Raw genomic sequence first — 27,012 nt, forward strand, 5'->3', positions numbered from 1 at the left:
CACGGGTTTGATCGCTGGTAGGGAAACTAAGATCCCACAAGCTGCACAGCGTGGCCAAAAAAAAAAAAGAGACTGGTTAAGTAAACACGTAACACCTATAGTGTGGAATACTTGGCAACTGTCAAAAAGAAACTGATAAATAAATCAAGACAGCCCATATTCATGAATAGGAAGACAATATTGTTAAGATGGTAATACACCCCAAATATAGATTCAGTGCATTCTCTATCAAAACCTCAGCTGTCTTTGCAGAAACTGATCCTAAAATTCACATAGAAATTCAGGGGACCTAGAATACCCAAAACAGTCTTGAAAATGAAATTAGAGGACTCCCACTTCCTCTATTTCAAAATTTGCTAAATGCTATAGTAATTAAAGACAGTGTGATACTGGCCTTAAGAATGGACACATATATCAGTGGAATAGAATTGAGAGTCCAGAGTCCAGTCCTCACATTTACAGTCAACTGATTCTATCAGAATCTTCTCTACCCAGACTCCCACCACCCCTGAGTTTGCCTATTTGTCCCCAACCCCAGCCTCACCCCCAGCTCAAGCTCTTTGCTTAACCTGCAGTGCTCCCCAGCCACTCGGCACAACCAAACACTGCCCTTCCTCCAAGACCCGGCACCAGGCTTCCTCTGGGCCTCTCGTCTATCCTGGTGCATCTCCCATCACCCACCTCTGCCGGGGAAAGGCCCCTTGGCACTGAGCAGTCTAGCTCCTGCTGCTGGTGATTCTGTTCCGTGTGGTATATTTTCTCTCCCACCAGCATGTCAATTCCTGAAAGGGAGGGCCGACCGAAACTAGGAAGCCACTTGTGCTATGCACGCACGGCCAGCCCAGCCTGGGCCACACACCCAGCAGCTCCTCAAGTTCACTCTATTGAACCTGGTACTCAATCCCTGCCCAAGGCTGCCTTTCCCATCTGGGTTCCTAATGCTCTTCCCATTACCCACTATCTAGCCACTTCTCCAACCCCTCCCCACTTGCCAGTTAAAATCCTCCCAGACTCAGCTCAAAAAAGTGCCCCCAAGGTGGAATTAAACCTCTTTTTCCCTGCCTAGAGCCAACCTACTACGTCTTCCCTACACACACCTAGAGCACTTGGCCCCCGATTCTCCAACCCCATCCCACCCCCTGCTGTGAGCCCCTTGAGGAAGGGGCCTGAGGGCTGTTTATCCTTGCCCTCACTACTCCTTCACTCCCCTTTGGGACCCGGCTGCCCAGCATTAAATCTGAGTTGGTTGACTAGAATAGAAACAGGATGCACAAATGTTCCAAATCCAAGAGACATCCTGTAAATGCTCTTGTACGCACCCTCTAAGGGACAGCTCTTGGCTCTCAATGTTCCCTGACAGGAGCTGGCCCATCTCGGGATGGGGCTGCAGGAGGCGGCGAGGCGGGCACCAGGAGGCAGGCTTAGCCGGCGACGGCATCACATGATTCCCTAATCACATGATCCCTAGAAATGGGGGGTTGGGGAGAGAAAGGAAGGGAGGGAGGAGAGTGAATTGAGTCGGAAAAGCAGCACAGCCTCCCAGGTTGGCCCCGCCTTTACGTCGACGAGTAGCCAATGGGAGAGCGACAGCCCGGACACCTGGCCAATGGAAATAGAGGTGGGTGGGACAACGCGCCGAGGGGGCCAAGTTGGTGAGCTGCCCGGTCGCTGCTCCCCAGGGATCGCCGACCCCGACGCAGGTAAGGAGGGTGGCTGCGTAGACCTCTCGCTTGCTCCTTCCCAGGGGCCCAGCCAGGGGGAGGGGGGGGCTTCAGGCTCCTCTATAGTTTCATCAGGGTGACAAGAAAAGACTCCCTTAGAGAAACTCCGATGCACTGGAAGGGGTTTTACGGGTGCTGGGAATAAGCAGTAACTGCAGTGACCCCCATTAGAAGGGGCTTTCTCCCTCTCCAGCACCCCTGGGGCCTGCAGCCCCTTCCCCCAAAGCAGAGACTACTCCGTTCTGGAGCCGACTCCGCCCCCGTCGCCAGGTGCTGGTGGTGGTGCTGGTGGGTAGTCCCCGCGGCGGCCGGGAGCCGGCGAGGCGCCCGCCCATGGTCCCCGAGCTCGGAGGGCTGGGAACGGGGCTTGAGACCCTGGCCTCCTCAAAGACAGTAGGGTCTTGGGAGTGGTGACTGAACCCCTGGGTTGTGTCTGGCTCTCTCTCACTTCCTCTCGCGGGGGGTGGGACGAGCTAACTTCCGTCTCCCCCTGCCACTCTTTCCTGCTCTCTCGCTGCTGGGTTGGCTTCACCTTTCGGGAATTTCTCTCTCCTGGCACTCGGAGTTGGGGGCTGCCCCCTAGTGGAAGATGCCGGAGCAGGGGGCTTGAAGAGGCTCCTGTCCTTCTCTGCGGCGGCAGTGTGGGGTGGGGAGGAGGAGAGAGGCCACCACTTGGAACCCTACTGAGAAGACTTGGGTCCCCTTCTCCCCCATCCCTGGTCCTGAGTGTGTTTGTGCGCGTGCATGCACGAATATTCGGTAGAAGCATACACTCTACTCCCGAACCTCAGGATACACAGGAAGGAGAATATATGTAAATGAATCACTGGGGCGCTGAGTAGTCTGAGATGTGTGCAGACAGGCACTCCTTCTGGCCAGGGCAGTGGGACAAGCCTGTGGAGGGTTGAGGTTGGACTCCTAAGAAGCAGGTGCGGTCAGCTGTAGATGCCTTGCAGGATGGGGGGCTGTGGGCATCGGTGTAGAGGGTGAAAGGGGCCGCAGTCCAGGACCAGTCTTCTTCAGCCTTACCTGGCCAGGAGACGGCCTCCTGGGGATGGTCTTTGAGCTGGAGAGGGGGCACTGAGGAAAACCAGGTGAGGGAGAGAGGATGTGAGTGACTGGGTATGTGCGATTCCCTGCCATACAAAGTGTGCAGTGTCCACACACAGACTAATGGGGAACTGAGGCCCAAAGACAGGGAGCAACTTTTGGGGCTCTCATAGTCAGCGGTGGCAGTCCTAGGACTAGGACCCATGTGCAGTATCCAGGCAGCCCCGTACTCCGTGTTTCTGTCCTGGCCTGGTCCACCTGCCCAGGAAGTGCTTCTGTCCCTCTTCTCAGCTTGGACCCCAGGCCTCTATCCTCCTGGGGTTTGGGGGCCCATTCCCAGGCACTATCCATGGTCCACTTGTGAAATGAACCCGGGTCCAGTATAGTCTGGAGCCATGAAAGCCTGTCATCTCTATGTCTTGAATATGATGGGGGGCGGGGGTTACTTCACATCTCTGAGCCTCAGTTTCCTCCTTTGAAAAGTAAAGGTAATAATTTCTACTTTGGACAGTGGTTGCAAAGAAGAAAGAAAATAATGTAGAGTCTTGTCACTGGCTCCTAAGAGGCTCAACAAACATGACTGTTTTGGCCCCTCTAGGCAGAGTAACATCTCCTGGGCCCACCCCATTGAGCGAGCAGGGCTGGCTGAGCTTGGGGGAAGAGTTGTTTAGGAAGTGAAAGGCTGCTCCCTTCCAGAAACCAAGGCTTACTTCCCTCTGATGATGCAGATTGGCAGCCCGGTGGGCACACATGGTCTCCCCACATGCAGCTGGGTTTCGGATCCAGGGCAGGGAGAGGTGGGGGGAAGGGAGGGGGGTATGTTTGGGGATTCTGAAAGGGCCTGGTGGTATTGGGGGGCCCTTAGAACACAGGTGTCCCAAAGGTTGACTCAGCCTGTGTATCCCCTTCCTTGGGTGGGGAGGCGACAGTCAGTGGGCAGGTGGTGGCTGGCCTCTGGGGAAGGCAGCCCAGACTCCACCGGCACCGTACTTCCTTTTTCACAACTTTCTCAACCCCTTGGTTGCCAGTTTCATCAAGTGTCCTCCCCTCCCCTTCCCCCACCAACAGGCCTTAGCAGGGTGCAGGTGTGAGCACAGCATCGGGCATCTAGAGGGGCTGGCTCGGGAAGTGGAACCCTGGCTTTTCTTCAAGGGGAGACTCCCTCCTTGCACCCCATCCCTGTCCTCTCATGGCTACTGATGCCTTCCCACCCCTCGGAGGTGGTCCATGTCCGCACAGATCAGACCCACAAAACCCACAAATCTTCCTGACTCTCACATACCCACGTCTCTACACACTCAGCCACAGAGACTCAGGTGTTAGGCCACATGTGGGGACACAGATTCACACACGAGCTCATGCCAGCATTCATGCTTATGGGTGTACACGCGCTGGTGCATGTGTGACACCCACACAGGACACATGTAGGAAACTGAATCTCAGGCCCCACATCCTTCTTCCTGTCTGGACAGGGTGTGGCTGGGGAGGCTCAGCTAGGCCTGGGCCTGGGGCGGGGGGAGTGACTGGGCCCAGAATCGAGGGTGGCCTGGGCTTCAGCTGGTTGCCAAATGCCTCTAGGGATTTTGCAGGTGGACCATGTGGACCCTGGTGAGCTGGGTGGCCTTAGTGACAGGGCTGGTGGCTGGAACACAGTGCCCAGACGGTCAGCTCTGCCCTGTGGCCTGCTGCCTGGACCTGAGAGGAGCTACCTACAGCTGCTGCAATCCCGTTCCGGTGAGTGCCCTTCGGCCCAGGCAAGAGCTAGCAGCCTGGGATTTCCCAAAGGTTCATCTTAGATTGGCCAGAGGAGGGGGCCGGGCTCGGGTCCTTCGGTTTATCCCCTCCTCTCGCTTCCCAGGACAAGTGGCCCACGGCGCTGAGCCGGCGTCTGGGCACACCGTGCCAGACCGACGCCCATTGCTCTCCTGGCTACTCCTGCATCCTCACTGTCTCGGGGACCTCCAGCTGCTGCCCGTTCCCAGAGGTGAGGGTGCCATTAGGTCGATGGAGGGCTCGGGTCTGCGTTTACACTTTTCCTGCACTCTCCTCCCACCCTCAGGGAAATGGGCCTAGCCAACCAAGGCGTCTCTGTGTCCCACAGGCCGTGTCATGCGGGGATGGCCACCACTGCTGCCCCCAGGGCTTCCACTGCAGTGCTGACGGGCGGTCCTGCTTTCAAAGATCAGGTGAGCCAGATGGGCAGCACACAGAGCCTGGAGCACCCAGGAGTGCAGCCAGCTGGGTGACCTTGATTCCTGCCCTCGTGTCCTCATTCATGTGACATCTGTACTAAGCAGCCCCCCTGCTCTGGGGCGAGGAGGGGTCAGGAGAGAATGCAAGACTCCAGGTCCAGGGCCAAGCATTGTGTGGGTGGGGAGAGGCCAAGCTGGCCTGGTTTAAGGCCTACCCAGTCAGTGGATGCCTCTGCCCTGTGCGATATTGCTGGGGCAAGGACTGGCTTGAGGGAGAGTGGCTTAGGAAAGCCTGGAGGAGCCCTGAGCCCTAGTGCCAGCCCCCGAATCCTCCTGTAGCTGGGCCTGCAGGCCCTGGTGCCAGCAGCTCCTTAAGTGGTGGCAGGAATGACCTTCACTGACTGGGTGGAATCCTGGGTCATTCCGTCCACAGATACCAAGCCCGTGGGCGCCGTCCAGTGTCCCGACAGACAGTTCGAATGCCCCAGCTCCTCCACATGCTGCACTATGCCTGATGGCTCGTGGGGATGCTGCCCCATGCCCCAGGTACAAGTTTGGGAAGATGGGGGGAGGGAGGAGGGCAGTGGGGGCAGAGGAAGGGCTGGAGGAGCAAAGACATAGGCAGGGCCATCTCTCCTCAGGCTTCTTGCTGTGAAGACAAGGTGCACTGCTGCCCTCATGGCACCTCCTGTGACCTGGCTCGTGGCCTCTGCCTCACGGCCACAGGCACCCACCCCCTGGCAAAGAAGATCCCTGCCCAAAAGACTAAAAGGCCAGGTAAGGAGGTGGGAGAGTGTCGGGGTGTGAGCTGGGAGTGAGGAGAGGCCTCATCTAACTCCTAGCTGGGGAGACATTCCCCTCCACCCTGGCTGCCCCTCGCCTTCCTCTCTCCTTCCAGTGGTCTTATGCCCGGACGCACGGTCCCAGTGCCCTGATGGTTCTACCTGCTGCAAGCTGCCCAGTGGAAAGTATGGCTGCTGCCCGATGCCCAGTGTGAGTGAGGGGCTGTAGCCAGTCGGGCTGTGCGTCCACAGCCATCTGGCCTGGACACCTACCTACCAGGCAGGGACTCCAGGGGGTGGGGCTGGCTGGCTGGTGGCTGGCTGGGAGCCTGGCTGCTCAGGCCTCATGCCACCCCCTAGTGGGGGATTGGGGCAGTGCCAGCTCTTGGCCTGGCTGCTCCCTGAGCTCCAGGGAGACGGGAAATCCCAAAGACCACTTCGCCCTCACCCAGGCCATCTGCTGCTCCGACCACCTGCACTGCTGCCCCCAGGACACTGTGTGTGACCTGATCCAGAGTAAGTGCCTCTCCAAGGAGAATGCCACGGACCTCCTCACCAAGCTGCCCGCACACACAGGTACCGGGGGAGGCCACAGACGCCGCCGTTCCACCTGCACCATGAGGAGTGAGCAGAAATGGGGCTGGGGACTGATGGCCTCACGGAGGGGCCAGGGCGGGGACAGCCCCCTTTCGTCCACATTGGGCCTCGCCTCAGGATCACTGCCAGGGGTGGCCCGAGCGGTACCCTCCATCCTGCACATCCGGTTCTAGCTGTGGAACTGACAAAGGGAGGGCACCCCCGAGGGTTCCCAGCGCCACTGCTGACCCATCCTCCTTGCCTGCCTCACAGCGCAGGAGGTGAAGTGTGACATGGAGGTGAGCTGCCCCGACGACTACACCTGCTGCCGCCTGCTGTCCGGGGCCTGGGGCTGCTGCCCTTTTGCCCAGGTACCGAGGAGCCTGGGCTGAGCGGAGGGTGGCAGCCAGCTAGGCCCCCCAGGCCCACCGTCCCCTCTCCCTCCACCCTAGGCTGTGTGCTGTGAGGACCACGTGCACTGCTGCCCGGCCGGGTTTAGGTGTGACACAGAGAAGGGTACCTGTGAACAGGGGGCCCGCCGGGTGCCCTGGATGAGGAAGGCCCCAGCCCACGTCAGCCTGCCGGACCCCCGAGCCGTGGAGAATGACGTCCCTTGTGATAATGTCACCAGCTGTCCCTCCTCCCATACCTGTTGTCGACTCACGTCTGGGGAGTGGGGCTGCTGTCCTGTCCCAGAGGTGCATGGAAAGGGGGAGCGTATTGGGGGGAGGGACGGTGTCTTGGCCTGAGCACGTAGCCGGGCTCCTGTTGCCTTGCTCTTCTGCCCTCCGCCCGGCCCACGGGTGGCACCAGCTCAGTCAGAGTCATTCCCCGCTGGAGGAGCTGTGAGCAGGAGAGGCGGAGTGGAGGCAGGGGGCTCAGCGCTCCGTCCCGTAGTAGCTTCCTAGACCACCCTTTTCTGCCACCTCCCCAGGCTGTCTGCTGCTCAGACCACAAGCACTGCTGCCCCCAGGGCTACACGTGTGTGGCCGGGGGGCACTGTAAGAGGGGGAACAAGGTGGTGACCGGACTGGGCAAGTTGCCTGCCCGCCAGGCTTCCCTGTCCCACTCCAGAGACATGGGCTGTGACCAGCACACCAGCTGCCCGGTGGGGCAGACCTGCTGCCCGAGCCTGAGCGGGGGCTGGGCCTGCTGCCAGTTGCCACACGTGAGTGCCCAGCTGCCTGCTTCCGGACAGGACAGGGGAGTCCAGTCCCGGGTGGGGGGACGTTAGGTGGTCGAGAGTGTAATGCCCCTTTGTCCCCCCAGGCCGTGTGCTGTGAGGACCGCCAGCACTGCTGCCCGGCTGGGTACACCTGCAACGTGAAGGCCCGATCCTGCGAGAAGGAGGTGGACTCTGCCCGTCCTGCTGACCACCTGGACCGCGGCCGGCACGTGGGCGTGGGGAACGTGGACTGTGGGAAGGGGCACTTCTGCCACGATAACCAAACCTGCTGCCGAGACAGCCGAGGGGGCTGGGCCTGCTGTCCCTACCGCCAGGTCAGTGCCACCCCCAGCTCTGGGGCCGGGTGTGGGCCTGGGCTGGGTCCTGCCACCCGCAACTCTTGCCCCCCACTCCCACCATCCAGGGCACGTGTTGTGCGGACAGGCGTCACTGCTGTCCCTCTGGCTTCCACTGTGGGACCAAGGGCACCAAGTGTTTGCTCCGGGGAACCCTGCGCTGGGACGCTCCTCAGAGGGACCCGGCCCCGAGGCAGCTGCTGTGAGGAGGGACTGAGGACTGAAGACACTCCGTGGCCCTCGGGACCCTGCTCAGAGGGTGCCCACTGCTCAGGCCTCCCCAGCACCTCTCCGCTGCCACAGTCTCCCAGACCCCCATTTCTGAGTACCCCTGTCACCCTGGGAGGCGGGGCCTCAGTCTAAGGCCCTCCCTATCCCAACGAGGGCTGTGGCAAAAGCCACGTTTCCAGCTGCCATCCCCTCCCCCCATTTCCGTGGACCCTGTGGTCAGGTGCTGTTCCCTATCCACAGGTGTGCATATGTGTGTGTGTGTGTGTGTGTGTGTGTGTGTGTGTGTGCGCGCGCGTGCGCTGCAGTAAAGTTTGTACACTTTCTTAACAGTGTCTGATTTGGCCACCCTGCCTGCCCTCCCCAGGGGGCCCCGGAGCCAGGGCCCCCATCCAGTGTCCACATTCTCCCCCACCTCACAGAAAGACACACAGGAGTTTACCTCACCAGTTTTATATTTGCTGTTGCCCACAGCGATCCCATCACATTATCCCCTAGTCCCCAGAGCCGCCCTAGCCTCCAGCCCTGTGACATCGTACGTAGCCCAGAGGTGGGCTAGTCGGCAAGCAGCACCCCCTCCCCTCCCAGGGGTCCACTAGAACGCCCCTCCCTTCCCAGCCCTCACACTAGCAGCTGAGGCCCAGGTGCCCCTCCTGCTTTCCCACGATAGAGCTTTCTATGTACAGCCACGTTTATACAGGCACTGCTTCCCCCCTCCCCCAGCCCTCCTCCCCAGCACCTCCCATCGGGGGTCTGGACCCCACCCACCTCCCTCTCGGAGGCAGACACGGGTCCCTCCCGAGACATTACCCAGCACATACCACCGGACAGCTCCGCAGGCCATCTTTCCAGGCTAGGGCTGGGGGCTAAGGGCGAGGGCCCCCGCGGCCCCCGGGAGCACGCACCCTGGGGGCGGGCCCGGGCGGAGGGGGCGGGGGCCGGCCCGGAGGCGGTGCCTGGCCGGGAGCTACTTGACGTTGAACACCATGAGCGGCCGCTCCTCCCGCCGCTGCCACGGGCTCTTCTTGTCGCCCGCCTCGTCGCCCACTTCCGCCCCCAGCTCGTCCTCCGGGCTGGTGAGCGAGTCGCGCCGCAACTCGCTGGCGCTGCTGCGGGAACTGTCCCCGCGGCTGCGGCCCCGCCCCCGGGGTACCGTGGCCGCCCGGCCCTCGGGCGCCGCCACCTCGTCCAGCAGCGGTGTCAGCGAGTTGTCCTCCGGGGAGCAGAGGCCCGTGCGGCTCTCGCTGCTGCTCGGCTCCGTGTCCTCGCTGAGCGCCAGGCGCGGGGGCGCGGGCGGCGGCGGCGGCGGCGGCGGCGGCGGGGCGGCAGCAGGGGTGCGTTCCCGCTCCTCCCGCAGGGGCCGCCGGCGCGACGGCCGCGCCTCGTGCACGTCGACGCCCGAGTCCAGGCTGGCATCGGTGCTGCGGCCGCCGCCGCCCGCCTGCAGGTCGATGTAGGAGTGGCGCACTTGCGAGTTGGACCGCCCGTCGAGGGACACGAACCAGGCGCGCGGGTGAGGCTTCACGCCCAGTTCGAGCAGCTTCTTCTCGGTCAGCGCCTGCAGCTCCCCGTTGAGCTGCGCCATGGTCGACTCGTTGAACAGCACCGGGATGGTGACCGAGCCGCTGACCGGTGCCGAGCGCCCACTCCCCCAGCCCTCGCCGCCGCCACCCCCGCCGCCCTCGCCCCCCGCGCCCGAGTGGCCCGGCATCAGCGGGCGCTGCGGGTCGGGCTGGGGAAAAGGGCGCGACGGGCCGGGGGCCGCGCCCTCGGGCGGGGCCGGCTCTTCGCCCGCCCCCGTTGCGCCCGCCTCGCCGCCGAGGCGTACGTAGTGCGCGGGGATCACCAGGGTGGGCATGACGTTGCGGTAGACGCTGTCCTTAAGGTGGTCGATGGAGCCGCAGAAGATGAGCTGCCCCGCCTGGCTGAGCGACGGCGGCCGCGCCAGCTGGTCCACCGACTGAGACAGCAGGAAGTCGGGGGTCTTGCTCTCGGCCGCCCCCTTGTGGCCCAGGTAGTGCTCGAAGGGCGGTGGCGGCGAGGGCGGCTCCTGCAGGAAGGCCGCGGTCCCCGGGGGCCCCCGCCGGTACTCCTCCAGGCCTGGCTCCAGCCCGCCGGGACCCTCGACGGAGCGGGCGCCCTTGAGCCCGGCGCCCTCGCCCCCGCGGGCACCCGCAGGCTCGGCGGCTGGGCGGCCGGCGGAGCGCGGCTTGGCACGGAAGAAGTCGTCCCGGGAGGCGGCCAAGTCACGGGAGCTGGAGAAGGCCGAGTGGAGGGGGCCTGGAGGCGGAGCCTCGGGGTCCCCCGACGGGGCTGGCTCCAGGGGTCCCCCACAGATGAGATGCAGCTGGGACATAGAGGTGGCCTGGTCTCGTTTGTTACCGTCAGAGGGCCCGGAGAGCTGCAGCTTGCGGTGCTGTTGCCTCGGCTTCAGGCAGCGCCTCCTGGAGACAGGGGGCAGAGCGGGACCGTCAGGAAAGGGTGGAGGCCAGAGCAGCTCCCTAAACCCGCAGTTGGAAGATGGGGGATGGATATAGTTGGAGGGGTGGGGACAGTGCCTGGGACTCAAGAGAGAGGTTGGGGAGCCCAGATGGGTCCTGGGAGAGGTGTGCGGAAAGAGCTGGAGAGTCTGTGGGGGGAGCAGCCAGCAGCTGTGCCCATCTGGGCCTCCCTCGGCGTAAACTGCACTCTTTGGGACATAGCAGGTGCAGTGAGAGCCGGGGAGAAGCACCTAAGCCAACCAGGGGCATGTGTGGCCTGAGGACCCCTGAAAGTGAGGGCTGGGTGGTAGGAGCAGCTGCAGAGTGTCCCTGGAGGAGCCTGGCCTGCAGCTCCTGCCTCCCCTCCCCGCAGTCTTTTGGTCTTTGCATGTGCATATGCAGTGCTTTCCTGTCAGCACCTTGAGGATCGAAGTTGTGTTTTATGCATCTTCGGGGCCTCGCGCACCCAGCACAAGACCAGGCATGGAGCAGGCCTCAGTCAGTGCCTGGGATGAGAGGCGGCTGGGGGATTGGGAAGCAGTCGGAGGGGATGCGGGGCACTCACCGGCAGTAGTAGATGAGCAGACACAGCAGAATGAGCACCAGCAGGGCCAGGGCTGCCAGGATGGTGAGCAGGAAGATGGTGTGGTAGGTGCCGATGTCCTGGATGCCCGACGTGATGGTGGCCAGCCCTGTGCGGGGCGAGAGCTTAGCATTCCCAGGTGTGGATGTCCCTCCTGCCGTTCAGAAGGAGTCCGCTCTCCCAGCCTCCCTTTCTACCACCCCCCGTCGCTGCCGTCCCCCCACTCTCACCAGCCGTGGGGGAGGCCATGGCAGCCGCCCAGTACCCCAGCTGAGGGGAGATGAAGGTCCAGTAGAGCTGCCGGCCTTCCTTCCGGATCACACCAGTGCCATTGCGTACCCACAGCCCTGGGAGAGGCAAGGGTTTCCTCAAACTCAGTGTCCCCCCAGCTTAAGTCCCGCTTTCTTTCCCCAGACTCTAGCACCTGCACCCCCTTGAGGCACTCACCACTCTTGGGGTCGAACCTCCAGGCTGGAATGCTGGTGCCCACGGTGAGGGCACGAGGCTCCGAGGGCACAGGCAGGGACAGGTGAATGGGGCCTGAGAGCGGCACCTCTGTCCCATTACCTGCCAGCAGGTGCACGCTCACAGCAGCCACGGGCATCAGCTCCAGCCAGGAGCCATTGCCTGCAGGAAGGGGACACAAGGGATGAGGGCTAAATCCTGGTGGGGAGAACATCCCTCCCATGGCTGGCACCCAGCATACCTGAGCTGGAGGCCTCCGTGCCCAGGAAGGCAGGGAAAGCCCACATTTCATGCTGGGTGCTGGCAGGTGTGAGCGAGGCCCAGAGCTGGCTGTAGGTAGAGCTGACAGGTAGGCGGGCAGCCCGGCGCTGGAACTGCACCCAGGGCTGGGAGCGGGCACCTGGATGGAAAGAGGGGCTGCAGTGGCCTGGCCAGGGACAAGGGTCCCCAGGGACCAGAGCAGAAAACAAGTATCTAAAGAGAAGGGGAGCCAATGGGTTAGGCCACTTGGGAAGGCCAGGAAGGGTGGTGACTTGGGGAGAGAACTGGGCAGGCTTAGAATGATAACCTAGAAGGGACACGGACCTGTAATCTTCTGGTCCTGGCTGTGTGACCCCCGAGCAAGTTACTTGCTCTCTCGGAAACACTCTTTCCATGTTAATTTATAAAATGACGAGGTTCAGGTCCTCAAACAATTATTATTGCCTACTGTGTGGCAGACACTGTGTTAGGTGCTGAGGATACAAAGAGGAGTAAGATGCAATTTACAATCCCCTGCCTTCAAGTTCACAGTCTAGTGCGTCACTGTTCATTACAGTACCCATTAGAACTTCCTGCTATGGATGGAAATGTTCTGTGTCCTGCTGCCTGTAACAGTACCCACTAGACACACAGGGCTGTTAAGCACTTGACACGTAGCTAGTGCGACTGGGGAACTGCATTTATTTTTAATTCTAAACAGTTTAATGAATTTTTAATTTATTCAAATGTAAATAGCCACATGTGGCTACTGCATTTGACAACTTAGGGTGTGTGTGTGTGTGTGTGTGTGTGTGTGTGTGTGTGTGTGTGTGTGTGTGTGTCTGGCTTGGAGCAGAGGGTATGTATAAACAGTATTCCAATATAATATGGTAATAGCTAACATTTATTAAGCCTTAAGATATGCTGGCACCGTTCTAAGCAGGTTACTTATACTAACCCCTGAAATTAGCACAACAGCCCCTGAGGTAGGTGCCTTTATTATCGGCCCCATTTTATAGATGCAGAAATGGAGGCGGGAGAAGTTCAGTAACTTGCCCAAGGTCACTGGAGCCTGATTGAAGCCCAGGCAGTCTGGTGCCAGGGCCCCTCCTCTCACCCACCGTTCCATCCTGCCTCCCTGGTAGAATAGCAGGGTTCAAGGGGAGCTTGGCCTGCCCAGCTCGGGAACGCCCTGTGGAGCCCTGCAGTGTGAGTAAGACTCAGCCAGTTAAGAAAGTGGAAAGGGACTTCCAGGAGGACTGACAGGAGAAAGGCCCAGGGGCACGAGGCGGCTTGCTGGTCGGGGCACTGCAGGTGACTGCGCCAGGCCCTGGAGGGCGCTGCCAGCTTTGTGAAAGAGTCTAGGCTTTCTACCAAAAGCAGTGGGAGTCGTGGGAGGGTTTAAGCTAGGGTTCGTTTGGCATTTTAGAAACCTCCAAAGACATCTTAGAAGCCTCTGGTTCAGGATCAGAGAGAGGGAGAGGAGCAAACCAGAAGAGTAATTGGAGACAAGGGCTCAAGATAAGAATATAAATTGGGGAGGGGAGGTCTCCCTCCAGAACCCACGGTGGCTCCCTAGTACCAGCCAGATGGAATTTACCCTCTGCCTGGCTTCATCAACCAGTCTACACCACGCCCCCATCCTGCATAGCCCGACCAGAGCATCTCCTGCACCCTCACGGTCCCCTTCTGCCCCTGCGTCTTGATTGCTCTCCAGCGGAGGTGCCTTTGCTCCCCCTCCCGAGCCCCCGCGTCCCACAGCTCCCTTCGCCAAATCCTCTCACCCTGCTATTCTCCCACGTGAGGGTCCTCTCAGTATTGAAAGCAGCTGCCCTCCACTCCCCTGCCCTGCCTGATCTGTAATTATCTCAGCGTTTGCAATGCTCTGTCTGTCTTCCTACTCTCGGGGAACTCCACCACGTGGGGAGCCGGTCTGCTCTTCCTTACCGTTATTCCCCAGCACCGGAGACAATGCCTGGCACAGCACAGGTGCTGCAGGAAGTATTGGTTGGGTGAGACCGAAAGCCTGGTGGGTGGACAAGGGCCACTGTGGGATTGCTCCAGGCCTTGCACTTGATAGGTGTTCTATGCCTGTGGAATGACCCTGGCTTCTGACATAGCCAGGCACCCAGTGTGTGTGTGTGTGTATGTCTGTCTGTCTGGCTTGGAGCAGAGGGGATGTATAAACAGTATTCCAATATAATATGGTAATAGCTAACATTTATTAAGCCTTAAGATATGCTGGCACCGTTCTAAGCAGGTTACTTATACTAACCCCTGAAATTAGCACAACAGCCCCTGAGGTAGGTGCCTTTATTATCAGCCCCATTTTATAGATGCAGAAATGGAGGCGGGAGAAGTTCAGTAACTTGCCCAAGGTCACTGGAGCCTGATTGAAGCCCAGGCAGTCTGGTGCCAGGGCCCCTCCTCTCACCCACCGTTCCATCCTGCCTCGCTGGTAGAATAGCAGGGTTCAAGGGGAGCTTGGCCTGCCCAGCTCGGGAACGCCCTGTGGAGTCCTGCAGTGTGAGTAAGACTCAGCCAGTTAAGAAAGTGGAAAGGGACTTCCAGGAGGACTGACAGGAGAAAGGCCCAGGGGCACGAGGCGGCTTGCTGGTCGGGGCACTGCAGGTGACTGCGCCAGGCCCTGGAGGGCGCTGCCAGCTTTGTGAAAGAGTCTAGGCTTTCTACCAAAAGCAGTGGGAGTCGTGGGAGGGTTTAAGCTAGGGTTCGTTTGGCATTTTAGAAACCTCCAAAGACATCTTAGAAGCCTCTGGTTCAGGATCAGAGAGAGGGAGAGGAGCAAACCAGAAGAGTAATTGGAGACAAGGGCTCAAGATAAGAATATAAATTGGGGAGGGGAGGTCTCCCTCCAGAACCCACGGTGGCTCCCTAGTACCAGCCAGATGGAATTTACCCTCTGCCTGGCTTCATCAACCAGTCTACACCACGCCCCCATCCTGCATAGCCCGACCAGAGCATCTCCTGCACCCTCACGGTCCCCTTCTGCCCCTGCGTCTTGATTGCTCTCCAGCGGAGGTGCCTTTGCTCCCCCTCCCGAGCCCCCGCGTCCCACAGCTCCCTTCGCCAAATCCTCTCACCCTGCTATTCTCCCACGTGAGGGTCCTCTCAGTATTGAAAGCAGCTGCCCTCCACTCCCCTGCCCTGCCTGATCTGTAATTATCTCAGCGTTTGCAATGCTCTGTCTGTCTTCCTACTCTCGGGGAACTCCACCACGTGGGGAGCCGGTCTGCTCTTCCTTACCGTTATTCCCCAGCACCGGAGACAATGCCTGGCACAGCACAGGTGCTGCAGGAAGTATTGGTTGGGTGAGACCGAAAGCCTGGTGGGTGGACAAGGGCCACTGTGGGATTGCTCCAGGCCTTGCACTTGATAGGTGTTCTATGCCTGTGGAATGACCCTGGCTTCTGACATAGCCAGGCACCCAGTAGGTGCACAAGAAATACGTGTGGATCCACTGAAGATAGGTGGCAGGAAATGGGAATTCTAATGGTAGGAGTAGAGGGAGAATAGAAACCACGAGAAGCCCCAGTAACAATAAACATTTATTGACCACCTTCTGTGAAGTTTTTCACATGCTTGATGATATTTAATCCTTACCTAAATTTGACGATGTAGATACTATCAATTGTTCACATCTTACAGACGAACAAACTAAGGCTCAGAGAGGTTAAGTGATTTGCCCAAGGGCACCCAGCTAACATGTGGCAGGCGAAGTTCTCTATACCCAGTCAGGGAGAGGGAAGAGGAGCTGGTGTGGGCGGAGGGGTGGGGTAGTGGAGAGCGGGGAGTCTTACCGGGAGAGCCCAAGAGGATGTGCACCAGGTCCTCATAGAGGATGAGGGTGGCCGGCCGCTCAGGCAGCAGGTAGAGGCTGACTGACGCGTACACTGTAGGAGGGATGGCCTGTCAGCTCCAGAGAAAGCCCCCCCTCCCCTAGGCTGGCACTCCCACCATCTGAATCCCAGTGACTTCATCCTCCCTCAGCCCCCTGTGCATACCCCAGCCCAGGCAGCAGCTGCTGGAAAGCCTGCCCTCTCCGCCCCCAAGGACTATTTTGGGAAGGGGCTGATGGGGTCAGCTGCTCCCCACCCCCTCCAGCTGCCCCTGCACTCACAGGGCAGCTTGTCAACACGCCAGGGCACAGAGTTGGTGAGGAAGCCAGGGCGGGCAGCGGTGACCAGCACCCAGGTGCCCAAGCGGTAGCTGAGGGGCAGTGTGGCCACGCCCTCCGAGTCCGTGGTGCTGGCGGCCAGCAGCATCCGGTTCCCAAACACATCCACTGAAGCCCGGGCCAAGGGCACAAGCTCCCCGCTCACGTACACCTGCACCTTGATCAGAATCTCTGTGGGCAAGATGGGGTGAGGGGAGGGAGGAGGCATGAGAGAACTGGGGGGAGCCTTGAGATCAGAGGAGGGGGCTGTGGGTTGGGCGTGGCTTTGGGGCCCAGGCTAGACAAGGTATTATAAGAGCCAGCATTTATAGAGCCCTCATTTAAACGTCACATCAGCCTGTGAGATAGGTGGTACTATTAGCATATTTCATCAAGTCTGACACATGCATATTTTGACATTTTAACACTTCTGGACTCAGGCTACACCTATGATCGATAATGTCATAATCATAATCGGCAGCATTTTTTTCCCCTCTTTTACTGGCACATGAAATAAATGATGGTGTATCTTACAGTCAGTGATGTATTAGACTCGATGTCTTAGCCCATTTTATAGATATGGAAACTGAGGCTCCAAGAGTTTAGATACTTGCACTACAGTAAAGTGGGAGATCTGGGATCCAAACCTGGGAGTCTGTCTCTAGACCCAAATTCTTAACCACTGGACCCTATGGGGCTGGTGTCAGGGAGAGGAGAGGGAAGGAGGGCTGAGAAAGGATGAATAACCGGAGAACCAGGGATCTGCAAGTGGAGAGGAGAGTGGTCAAGGTTCAGCCATTTGGAAGGGAGGAAGGGGGGTTGGGTCAGAGTTTGGGTTCTCAAGAAAAAACTGAGAAGGGGACACCAGCAGGTTGGCCATTCCCATCATTCATCCTCTGCCCAGAATCCTTTGCACACGCCTGCTTCCCTTCAGATTTAGGGACTCACACAACCCCTAAGGCCAAACAAGTACCTCCTGACCCCTCCCCGTCACATGGACTGCCAGCCCCCTCCCAGCTGGTCAGCTACAGTCAGTCACCATGGCAACGCCCTCATTCCTCCCAGGAGATGGGCAGGGAGCTGGGGCCCTGGCAAGGGGAAGGAGATCTGGGGGGGCCGACCCGGGCCCAAGGGTAACCAGTGTGGAGGAGGCTGGGAAGGGAAGTCCAAGTCTTTCTTTCCAGCCACCCCTACCCCTGGCCTCAAGACGGTCTGGCCAGGATGGCCTGCAGGTGTCCCGAGCTCAGATGGGATGACAGAGGAGGGACCAGCCTTGAGTTGTTCTCATGGATTCTGCAGGCAGCCTCTCTGATCCACAGCACCATCTACTCTTCCCACTCAGCACAGCCCCTCCTCAAGAACGTGACTCACCCCTACCTCGCTGCCAATAATGGGAGTGGGTGTCATGCCTGGAAAGGTACAGAGGCCGCAGTGTGGGGCCCAGGAGGGAGGTGGGGAGTGGGCTGGGTGCTAGACACAAACCTAGGAGAGGCCAGGTACAGAAGGAAGACCCCGGAGCCAAGGGCAGCAGGGCATGTGGAGGTCACGGGGCCTCACGGGTGGAGCCTGACATTCAACAGCGACAGGTGTCTTGTCTCAGGCTTTCAACCAACCCCAGGGCCAGCACCACGCCTGCCCTTGGCATCCCATCCAGCTGTTCGCCTGAGCCCACCTCCCTCTCGCTTCCCAGGCCAGAGCCCAACTCAGACGGGTGGCTGCACACACTCGAACCTTTCCTGCTTTCTGGTTCTCCGGGGAACTGGCAGCTTCCCCGAACCGCCCCCCACTGTCCCGGCCACCCAGCAGGAATTTTGAGAAGCTAGAGGGGCCTGCAGACTCCCCACTCCTACCCCAGGCTAGGAGCAGCTGGATAGAGCAGCTGGGAAGAGGGGACCCAGGAGTCTGGAATATGGTCATTTGAAGGAATGCCTTGGGTTCAAGGGCCAGAGCATTAGAAAAGGGGAGGGGGCTTAGGGAATAACACAGGGGTGGGCAGGTAAGGCCTAAGGAGGCATCAGTACCAAGCTGGGGAGGGGGTGGGCAGGTGCCCTTCCCCCTTCCCCTCAACTTGGGCCCCCAGCTAGTGGCCTGGGAGAACCCCCTCTCCTGGCTCTATTCCAGCCAATTCCCTGGGCCACCTCCCCTGAGGTGCAGGTCTTGAGGGAGAGGTTTCCTGAAAAAACAGGGCCCCTTCCTACCCATCAAAGCCTCCTCTCCCGCAGAGAGCAGGGAAGACTGAAGCCGAGGAGATCCTTCCCCATTCCTCAAAGCCTGACATTCCATACAGGATCCGCCTGTCCAGGCTTCAGCCCTGCCTCATTCCAGGAGGAAATCCGACCCCCTCCCTTCATCCGGACCCCACTTCCCTCATCCAAACCCCCCCCCCCCCGCTTTTCCTGTCAGCTCCTTGGTGGAGAGGCGAAGAGTGGAGAGCACCATTTCAGGCAGGGATGGGGGCTAAGAGGCAGGAGTGGGGAGAACGGTGGCTGGGGTGCGTGGCCAGGGGCTGGGAGGCGGGCGCGGGCTGGAGTGGGTGGAGGACCCTGAGAACCCAGGCGTCGGCAGGGAGTCACGGTCCGGTTCTCCCGCCTCTCCCGCTGCAGGAGCCCGCCCCGCTCCCACCTCACACACCCACCTGGGCCCGTGAGGCGCTGGGAGGCTCTCCTCCACTGCGATGGAGAGGTGAGATGAGGAGGAGGTGACCGGGGGTGAGGGGCTACGGACAGGAGTGGATGGAGGCCTGCTGGACGGGGACCCAGGCACCTGCCCTCCCAGCCGGCACTGTCCACAGCCAGTTAGCCAGCTCAGCATGGCTCCGCCACCACAGCCCTGCCATGCGCCTTGAGCTGGGAATCACAACGTACCTCTTTTTCCAGACAGCCCCCCAACTGCAGCCCCTCCTCCGTCATGGGCCCATCAGCGTTTCTTTGGTGCACCCCAAATTCTGAACCTGGGGGGCCGTCTGGGGGCTGTCAGACTCCGGGGCGAAGAACCCCCATTCGAGCAGCCAATCCGCCCACCGCCTCACCCACTCCCCCTCTCCCCTCCCCCCTTCAAACCCAGCTCTAGGCGCCCAGCCCCCGTCCGGGCCCAGGGTGGCAGCCGCTGCCTGGGCTCCCACCCAGCCGGGTCGGGAGCGAGGAACCCGCTGGGGGCTGCAGAGCGGGCGGCCGCCCCAGCCCGCCCCTGGGCGGGTGTCTTCGATAGACAATGGCTCAGGCAGCAGCGCCTCGCGGACCAGGAGGGAGAAAAACAAGGCGGGAGGGGGCGACGGCGCGGAGCCTGGGGACCCCCGCCCTCCCCATTGTGTCTCCCCGAGACCCCCGCCCGGCGGTCTCCCTCTCCCTCCCTCCTCTCCCCCGTAAGCGAGGACCCCAGGTCGCCTAGCTCCCCCCACCCAAATCCAGGGACTAGAACACCCCCCAATTCACGAGCGCCGCGAAGAGGGGGCTGGCGGGCGGGGGCCCGATCGCGGGGGTGGGGGGCGCAGGCCCGCGATCACTGCCCCTCCCGGCCGACACTCACCCTGCGGGCTGGGGGACTCCGGCGGCGACTTGCCGGGAGCCCGGGAGGCGCCGCCGAGCAGCAGCCCCAGCAGCGGCAGCAGCCGCGCGAGGACGCTGGGGCCACTCGGCGGCGGCATCGCGGGGCTCGGCCCGGCCCTAACGGCCCATGGCTCCCGCCCGGCCCCGCTCGGCCGGCCCCGCTCAGCCCCAGCTCTGCGCCGCGCCGCGCCGCTCGGGCTCCCGCTCGGGCTCCAGCTCTGGCTGCGGCGGCCGCTCAGTGCGATTGTCTCCGCCAGGAGCCGCCGCCAGCGCCCCCTGCAGGCGGCGCCCCGCCACGCGGGCCTCCGGGCACCGCCCCCTCGCTGCCCACAGCCCACCCCGCAGCCCCCACCGCGCGCCCAGACCCCCAGTTGCTAGGGAGTGTAGCGAATAGGGTCCAATCACAGGGGTTCTCAGAGTTCCTGAGCCCCGGAAATTTGTTGCAGAATTTTGAGAGGGAGAATGACTGTTGCTTACAACACAAAGAGTTGGTCGTAAGTGTCTCCCCAAACTGTAAGAACTGCCCGGTTCTCTCCGCACAAACACCTGGTCAATGTTGGGGAGGTAGGGCGCAGCCCCCTTGGGAATCACCCAGTCTGGGCTCTCGTCTAGCTTCTGCCTCTTCTTCAGAGCCATAAACTAGTTACTTATCCTTCTGCTCCACAGCCTTCCTTTAAAATGAGAGTTGTAATAATCTCTACCTCGTGGGGTTATTGTACCAATTAAAAGAGATAATGACGTAAAGGGTCTAGCATGTGCTTGACTGGAGCAGGGGCATAATAAATGGTGCTATTGTTGCCCAGCGTGAGGTGGGGGCTCACCACCGCCCAGGTAATAGCGGATCCATTGCTGGGCAAACATAATGCTTGGAATCCCACGTTTGAATCCCACACTGGAAGCCTGCCCGGGCCCCAGCCAAGCGCTCTTTCTTTCCAGTTTCTGGTTGTCCTCATCATTCAACTTCTGGGTGGTCAAACCCTCATCTAATCTGGTTATCCCTCTCCTGGTTATCCCACTCCTGGTTCTCTCTGGCTTGTCACCTCTTTCTTACAATATGGTGCCCTGTATGGGATTGGATACTTAGGGCAAGGAACTCCGTCCCCCAGAGGTCAGGCTTTTCTCCTGGTTAGGTCCTGGTTGGGTCTCCTGACATAAGGACACAATATTGTGAGCTTGTGAACAAAACCACCTCTCTTTCTTTCTTTCTCTCTCTTTCTCTTTCTTTTCTTTTCTTTCTTTCTCTTTCTTTCTCTCTTTTCTTTCTTTTTCTCTCTTTCTTTCTCTTTCTTTCTTTCTTTCCTTCTTTCTTTCTTCCTTCCTTTCCTCCCTCCCTCCTTCTTTCCTTCCTTCCTTCCTTTCTCTCATTCTCTCTCCCTCCTTTACTCTTTCTTTTTTTTCTTTCTCATAAATTTCCATCTATTCAGATTTCCCAGTCTTATGTAACCAATTTTTTCACAACCTCAACGCAGGATTTAGCACTCATTCCTGGTGAATTTCATCTTGTTGGTTTCAACCCAACTTTACAATCTGTCAAGGCTGCCTTGAATCTGCTTCATCACCCATTGTATTGGAGCTGCCTCTCAGCCCGGAGCCATCTGCAGGGTGAAGAGCAGCTTTGCTGCCTCCATTCAAGGGGCTCATGACAATAACAGGCAGCCGAAGGATGGAGCTTTGGGACACCCCCATAGAGATCTCCTTCAGCTTTATCAAAATTGTTCGGTTTTAAATCTGAGTCTCTATCATCCAGCTCACATTTCTGTCCTGTTTATAAGGACAAATGCCAAATGCTTTGCTGGATCAAGATAAATTGTCTGGGGCCATCCAATTACAAAGGTGGAGGGGAGAGGGAGTTTGGCTGGTGTTCAAGGATCACAGCTTAATCTTTTCCTGAATGGTCACAGTCACACAACCAGAAACCTGTTCTGGAACTTGCCATGCATGGATGTCAAATTGTTCTCTTCTTTTCAGAATTTACCTTTTACCCCTTTGGGTAAAATCAAATACCCGCAGCTCTTGTGAGGTAAGTCTGTAAATCGGTGGCTTCCCCCAGCACTTAGCATCAAGTCCGAAGTCTTCCCCACGGCCACAGCCACAAGGTGCTGCCTCCCTGCCCCCACCCCTGACCTCGTCTGGACCCCTCTCCTGCCTCCAGCCCAGGGGCCTCCTTTCTTCTACTTGAATACATCAAGCCTGCTCCCACTTCAGGCGTCTTCTTTGGCTGCTCTTTCTGTCTAGAACACTTTATTCCCTCCAGTTGCCTGCCTCATTCATTCATCTCTCTGCTCACCTCATTAGAGAGACCTTCCCTGACTACTCTCCCTAAAATGTCAGCCCTCTCCCAACACCCACTTAATTCGATCACTATCTCCTTATCTTTATTTCAACTCCCAGCGTTGACTGCCACTGACCATACATTAATTTGTTTATTCTTTACTCCTGGTTGAATGTACGTTCCATGAGCTCAGGGACTTTGTTTTGTCCACTGCTCCACCCCAGCACTGGAACGGTACCAGATCCATGGTGCTCAATAAATATTGAACTCATGAACCAACAAACCTCTCAGGACTCCCAGAGGACCCGCCGCCTCTATCCGCTGACTCCAGTCTCTGCGGTGGGCCAGTTGTCTTCCAATCCCAGCCCTCCTGTGAGCTCCCCACCTGTGCCCTTGTTCCTAACTGAAGACCCTTCCCCTTGGCGGGGAAGAAGGAACAGCAAACAGCAGGGTGGCCAGAGAGCAATGCCTGCTCTTCCGTCCCTGCCGTGACTCTGCCTTCCTCAGACTGAGGGCTTACTCGGTCTCCTTCTGCCCCACCTCACTCTGAACACAGCTTTAGCCACCTTCTTTTTTTTTTTTTTTTTTTTTTGCGGTACGCGGGCCTCTCACTGCTGTGGCCCCTCCCACCGCGGAGCACAGTCTCCGGAAGCGCAGGCTCAGCGGCCTATGGCTCACGGGCCCAGCCGCTCCGCGGCATGCGGGATCTTCCCGGACCGGGGCACGAACCCGTGTCCCCTGCATCGGCAGGCGGGAAGCCCCTAGGCACCTTCTTTTATGAGTGGGGACAGTGTGTTATTTCTCCAAATCCCAGATCATCTTGAGGTTTGATTCCCTCAAAATCATGGAAAAAATATTGTTTAAAGCCACCCACCAGGGACGCAGCCTGCCTTCTCGAAGCTCTCATCCCCCATCCCACCCAGTCACCCTCAGACACCCCATCCCCCTCCAGTCTCACTTGGATGCTCTGCCACCCTTTCTCCCTTGTTCCACCCCCACTCTCTACTCCCTGACACTCCCCAAAGACAGTCATTTGCACCCTTTGCGCTGGCAGAGACCCTCTCTGCTCACACTTCTGCCAGCCCTAGACTCCCCATCCCAACGTCACCTCAGGCCCCCTCTCCTCCTCTGACCCCGAGAGCAGGCATCTTGCTGGGGGTTGGGACTCAACCTCTTTATTAGGCAGCAGGAAAGGGGGTGACCTGGCTCTGACGGGTGGGGAAGGACATCAGGAGCCCTCCATGGAACAGCTCCAACCCATGGGTGACCAGAGCTGGGGGGCACTCGCTGGAGAAGAAGGGACAGAGCAGGCATCACCCCCAGCCTTCCTGCCAGGACAGAGATGCATGGGCTCATCACTCCTCTTCATCATCTTCTTCTAAGGGTGGCCGATTCCGCTTGAAGAAGCCAACCTGGGGGTGCACAGGGGCCGGGGACACGGTGTAAAGGTGATCTTTAGGCCCCAGAGCAGCAGTGGAGGATGTATGCTGGAAACCAGCCAGTCACGAGGTCCTCGTCCTGGACCAGCACAGAATACAAACCCCACTATACGATCAAATGGAGGCCTTTCCCCATTTAGAGATAATGCATGTAACAAAATTTTTTTAATGTTTTGTTTTTTCTTGCCTGAATTTTTCTTAAGTACTGATGATTATGTCTCTATATGACTCAAGCGTGTGATGGTATATATTTGATTATTATAAGTCTAATGTGTGGTTTTCCCTAAAAGCACTATGGATTTCCAGGGTTTGGACACGTGAGTTTGAGAACGGCTCACACGTTGTCCAGGCGCAGAGGAGGGAGTGACCCAGCAGGGCCTCACAAGGAGCAGGAAGCGGGGTCTGGATCAGACCTGGGTCTCCCACCTCAGTCGGGGCCGGGGGGAGGACAGAGCAGGGAGGAGGTGAACCCTGTCCTTCTCGGTGGCCAGTGGGTTCCTGAAGGCAGGGCTCATTCCCCGGGACTCCTGCTCTCAGGGGGAATGGGTCTAAAGGCCTTAGAATTTCAGGTGCCACCTCTCCCAGGGATCTGTGCCCTGGAAGAGGTCCTCTGGAGAGTGACATTCTAATAGTGGAGATGGAGATCAGATGGACGCTGGGTCACCTACTTGGGCCACCATCTCCCTCTGCCTCCCTGTGGGGTTGCCCCCCCCACCCCGAAAGCCACCCTCCCTTCCCGCCTCACCTTCCACATGGCCAGGACCAGGAACGTGAACAACAGCAGGCCACCCAGCACGCCTACCAGCACCCACCAGATTGGAATGTCTCTCTCTTCCAAGACCCGAAGCAGCTGTGTCTGCACCTGAGGGGAGACCCGCGGGTCTCCTCAGTCACCGGGACACTGACCTTCCCAAAGACTCACACTTGCAGGGTTGGTGACCCCCAGCTAAGCCACCTACTTATCCCACCCCGCAGACCCAGGGAGGCCCCGCCCCCATCCTGCTGGGCAGGGACACAGGGGAAGGCCAATGGGAGACCCGCGGGACCCCTTTCTGCCACCATCCTTCCACACTCACCAGAGCTTCCCCGCTGGGCAGGCTGAGGGCGGGCACGGCGTAGGGAAGGGAGGAGACGTTGAACCAAGCGTGCGACTGCAGCACAAACTGATCCAGGGGCCTCTGGATGGGGTGGCGGTGAAAGCCATTTACACGAGGCCTATTGGTTGCGGGAGTACCGGCCCCAGACTCCCCTCTGGGGAGATCTGCCCCCAGCCTAACCCCGTCCCCTCCAAAGTAAACTAACTCTACCCTCACTCTTTCCCGCCCCCGAAGCCCCGCCCTCCCCCAACACACTCAGTCCCCGCCTCCAGAGGGCCCCGCCCGCCCGCATCCCGGCCCACCTGGCGGAGGCTGGGCAGCGACAGGAAGGCCAGCACCGTGACCATGACCCGCTGCCCGCGCGCCATCTCCTGCAGCTCACACTGCACCACAGTACAGGGCGCCGAATCGCAGCTCTGAGGGGATGTGTCATTGGTCCCCAGCCCCTCCTGACCCATCACCCTCTCACCGTAGGACCCAAGACAGAGGGGGCTGGGGGGTCAGGGAGCTCAGGCCGGGCCTCCTCCTCGGGAAGGGACTCAGATTCAAGCTTGGGACGTTATCTCTGAATGAGATTGCTCACAAAGTCCCGGAGATGCAGGGAGAGGGAGGAAAGAAGTGGGTCAATCACACAGCGTTCAATACCCAGCCTTTTTGTAAACCTGCTTTGGCATTTATTCATTTTCGTTAATGTACTGGAAACCTTAAAATATGCAAGTGCCCCCTACCCTGCCCCAGACACAAGACCAGCACAATCCTTCCTACTCACTCGGAGGACTCTGTGGGACCACGGTGGCCCACACGAGGCCTACATCACCCACCCATCCCCGCCCCTCTCCCTCCCTGCCTCCCATCCCCTCTGCCCCTGGGCCCCAGGGAGGCCCCAGCTGGAGACCACAGAACCTGCTCACCACAAAAACTGGACCTTGAAGCCTCGAGGGCTGCTCCTGCTCTGGCAGGAGTGCCTGTCTGCGGTCCCGCTTGTGATGGGCTGGGGAAGGGCTGGAGGTGGGCAGCCCCCAGTCCAGCTGAGGAGGCAAAGAGGCCATCAGGTCCGACACTCTGCCCATCTCCCAGCCCTCCTCCAGGGGCCCTGTTTGATGGGCTGGGGACTCACCCAGGCTCTCACCTTGAGGGGGTTGGGAGACGGTTGTGGGGAGCACTGAAGGCCTCCCCGGGGCTGTATATCCAGGATGTAGAGAAGGTCGGAGGGCTGCGACTGGCCGGGGAGGTGGAGGTTGAGGCGGAGGCCATTTACAGCACCAGGGCCATTGTTGTGGAGCTGGCGGGTGGTGGTGGCAGGATGTTAGGAGGCTCAGCACCTAGACCAGCCCCTGGGGCCCTCCCACTCCAGCCTGGGGCGCGGAGGCTCTTCCCTACCTCATAGGTGTGCTCCACTTTGGGGCCCCAGCTGTCCGAGCTGTTCTCCCTCTTGCCTTCTTCTGCTGCCACCACCAGGGAGGCTGGAAAGGAGCTCCTGCAGGGGCCCGACACTCCCAGAGTGAGCTTGATCCCCTGACTTGCCCGTGGAGCTTTGCCCAGGACCCCGGAACCTTAGGGCTGTGCCTACTAACTCCCTTTTCCATCCCTGGCCTCTCACCCTCTCAGCTCCACATGGGCCTCTGCCCGAACTGGCACATCCAGCATCACCATCTCACTGTTGGGATTCTGGCTGTTCTTGCTGTAAGGGAGGGGGATGAGGAGAAACAGATCAGGGACACCAGGCCAGTGAACATGAGGACTCTCTGGGGCTGGGCCAGAATTTCAGAGGTCTCGGGAAGAGCTAACTCCACAAACAGCATGCCACACTAAAGTTAGACCTAGAAAAGAACTTCCTCTAGGGCTCCAAAACTCAGAAACAAGTCTCTGAGGAAGAAAGGGAAGAGGGAAGTCTAAAGAGCAGGCATCCCAGAAGACCCTTATGTATGGAGGGTGTCTGAGGGTCTCTGCGTGGAGATCAGATAGGGGAATGGAGTGCTTCCCAGTCTAGTACCTCCTTATCTGCAGCCGGAAGGACACGTGCTCCCCAGCCTCTTCCAGGTTCCCCACACTCACCAACATCGTGATTCTTATCTGAGACATGGGGAGAGCCAAAGTCACTGCCCAAATGCCCACTCTGAATGTGGCCTGTGGTCCTCATCCTCCAAGGTCACCATTATTACCTCCATTTTGTTCAGAAGCCCACTCAGAAAGGGTGTCACTCACCCAAGAACACACAGCTGGGGAGTGGGAGGACCAGGATTCTAGCCTGGAGCCATCTGACTCCAAACCCAGCCCCTAAAACCCAGCTGTCTCTGAACCCCTGGTGGAGGAGACCCAGCACCCAGGACTGGGCGGCCTCACCTGGGCGTTCCTCTTCATGGGGTTGCCCAGCTCACACAGCACCACCTTGGTCTCATTCTCCCTCTTCTGGTTACAGATGATCCTCTCAAAGCCCTTCAGAGAGGCAGTCCCGAGAAAGAAGATGGTTACAGAGCATCCCATATATATTTAAGCTCCCTTGGAAAGTCAGGGAGAGGAGGATGCCAGGGTGGGAGTTCAAGGACGGTCACATTCCACTTTATGTATTACTGCAGCACCTTATTCTTTTTTTTTTTTTTTTTTTTTTGCGGTACGTGGGCCTCTCACTGTTGCGGCCTCTCCCGTT

At 59.2% G+C, this 27,012-nt stretch overlaps 3 protein-coding genes across 9 annotated transcripts in view; 1 reads left to right on the forward strand and 2 right to left on the reverse strand.

Annotated features, from left to right (window-relative positions):
* Positions 1 to 1,606: 1,606 nt before the first annotated feature.
* GRN (granulin precursor) lies at positions 1,607 to 8,396 on the forward strand. Of its 3 annotated transcripts, none has more exons than XM_024130518.3 (13): positions 1,607 to 1,700; positions 4,361 to 4,505; positions 4,630 to 4,755; positions 4,873 to 4,957; positions 5,397 to 5,509; positions 5,605 to 5,740; positions 5,862 to 5,956; positions 6,198 to 6,369; positions 6,595 to 6,692; positions 6,774 to 7,019; positions 7,256 to 7,489; positions 7,591 to 7,821; positions 7,911 to 8,396. In XM_024130518.3, exons 2-13 carry the CDS (start codon positions 4,368 to 4,370, stop codon positions 8,046 to 8,048), a joined length of 1,812 nt encoding a protein of 603 aa, XP_023986286.1. In that variant the 5' UTR covers positions 1,607 to 1,700; positions 4,361 to 4,367; the 3' UTR covers positions 8,049 to 8,396. The 3 variants fall into 3 exon arrangements, with proteins under 3 accessions (XP_023986286.1, XP_007127992.2, XP_023986287.1); XM_007127930.4 differs by having other exon boundaries at positions 6,198 to 6,321; XM_024130519.3 differs by having other exon boundaries at positions 1,610 to 1,700; positions 4,350 to 4,505.
* A 562-nt stretch (positions 8,397 to 8,958) lies between these two features.
* On the reverse strand, positions 8,959 to 19,670 carry FAM171A2 (family with sequence similarity 171 member A2). The gene is made up of 8 exons (XM_024130444.3): positions 19,538 to 19,670; positions 15,977 to 16,204; positions 15,657 to 15,749; positions 11,840 to 11,998; positions 11,581 to 11,760; positions 11,364 to 11,480; positions 11,116 to 11,242; positions 8,959 to 10,514 (listed from the first exon to the last, which is right to left on the reverse strand). Exons 1-8 carry the CDS (start codon positions 19,653 to 19,655, stop codon positions 9,038 to 9,040), a joined length of 2,499 nt encoding a protein of 832 aa, XP_023986212.1. The 5' UTR covers positions 19,656 to 19,670; the 3' UTR covers positions 8,959 to 9,037.
* Positions 19,671 to 22,900: 3,230 nt separating this feature from the next.
* Positions 22,901 to 27,012, reverse strand: part of ITGA2B (integrin subunit alpha 2b) — a 13,970-nt gene continuing 9,858 nt past the window's right edge. Inside the window, exons 18-27 of one of the 5 annotated variants that reach the window (XM_028484819.2) lie at positions 26,709 to 26,801; positions 26,359 to 26,438; positions 25,966 to 26,046; positions 25,746 to 25,842; positions 25,495 to 25,647; positions 25,277 to 25,393; positions 24,668 to 24,781; positions 24,345 to 24,446; positions 24,014 to 24,130; positions 22,901 to 23,347 (exon numbers count right to left, since the gene is read on the reverse strand). In XM_028484819.2, coding sequence (XP_028340620.1) covers positions 23,285 to 23,347; positions 24,014 to 24,130; positions 24,345 to 24,446; positions 24,668 to 24,781; positions 25,277 to 25,393; positions 25,495 to 25,647; positions 25,746 to 25,842; positions 25,966 to 26,046; positions 26,359 to 26,438; positions 26,709 to 26,801 — 1,017 coding nt within the window. In that variant the 3' untranslated portion in view covers positions 22,901 to 23,284. Of the gene's footprint in view, positions 23,348 to 24,013; positions 24,131 to 24,344; positions 24,447 to 24,667; positions 24,931 to 25,276; positions 25,394 to 25,494; positions 25,648 to 25,745; positions 25,843 to 25,965; positions 26,047 to 26,358; positions 26,439 to 26,708; positions 26,802 to 27,012 lie in introns of those variants that run through there. The other 4 variants (XM_028484816.1, XM_028484817.1, XM_007127929.3 and 1 more) reach the window with 4 other exon arrangements.

Source organism: Physeter macrocephalus, unplaced genomic scaffold (genome assembly GCF_002837175.3).
Source record: "Physeter macrocephalus isolate SW-GA unplaced genomic scaffold, ASM283717v5 random_246, whole genome shotgun sequence".
In the NCBI taxonomy this organism is placed as follows: domain Eukaryota; kingdom Metazoa; phylum Chordata; class Mammalia; order Artiodactyla; family Physeteridae; genus Physeter; species Physeter macrocephalus.

Excerpts from the sequence above, each read along its gene's own strand:
- GRN (XM_024130518.3), top strand. The coding sequence starts at position 4,368 with ATGTGGACCCTGGTGAGCTGGGTGGCCTTAGTGACAGGGCTGGTGGCT. Across the intron at positions 4,958-5,396 it reads GTCCTGCTTTCAAAGATCAG|ATACCAAGCCCGTGGGCGCC; the intron begins GTGAGCCAGATG and ends TTCCGTCCACAG. Across the intron at positions 7,020-7,255 it reads GCTGCTGTCCTGTCCCAGAG|GCTGTCTGCTGCTCAGACCA; the intron begins GTGCATGGAAAG and ends CCACCTCCCCAG.
- FAM171A2 (XM_024130444.3), bottom strand. The coding sequence starts at position 19,655 with ATGCCGCCGCCGAGTGGCCCCAGCGTCCTCGCGCGGCTGCTGCCGCTG. Across the intron at positions 16,205-19,537 it reads GGAGTCCCCCAGCCCGCAGG|AGATTCTGATCAAGGTGCAG; the intron begins GTGAGTGTCGGC and ends TCTTGCCCACAG. Across the intron at positions 10,515-11,115 it reads CTGCTCATCTACTACTGCCG|GAGGCGCTGCCTGAAGCCGA; the intron begins GTGAGTGCCCCG and ends CCCTGTCTCCAG.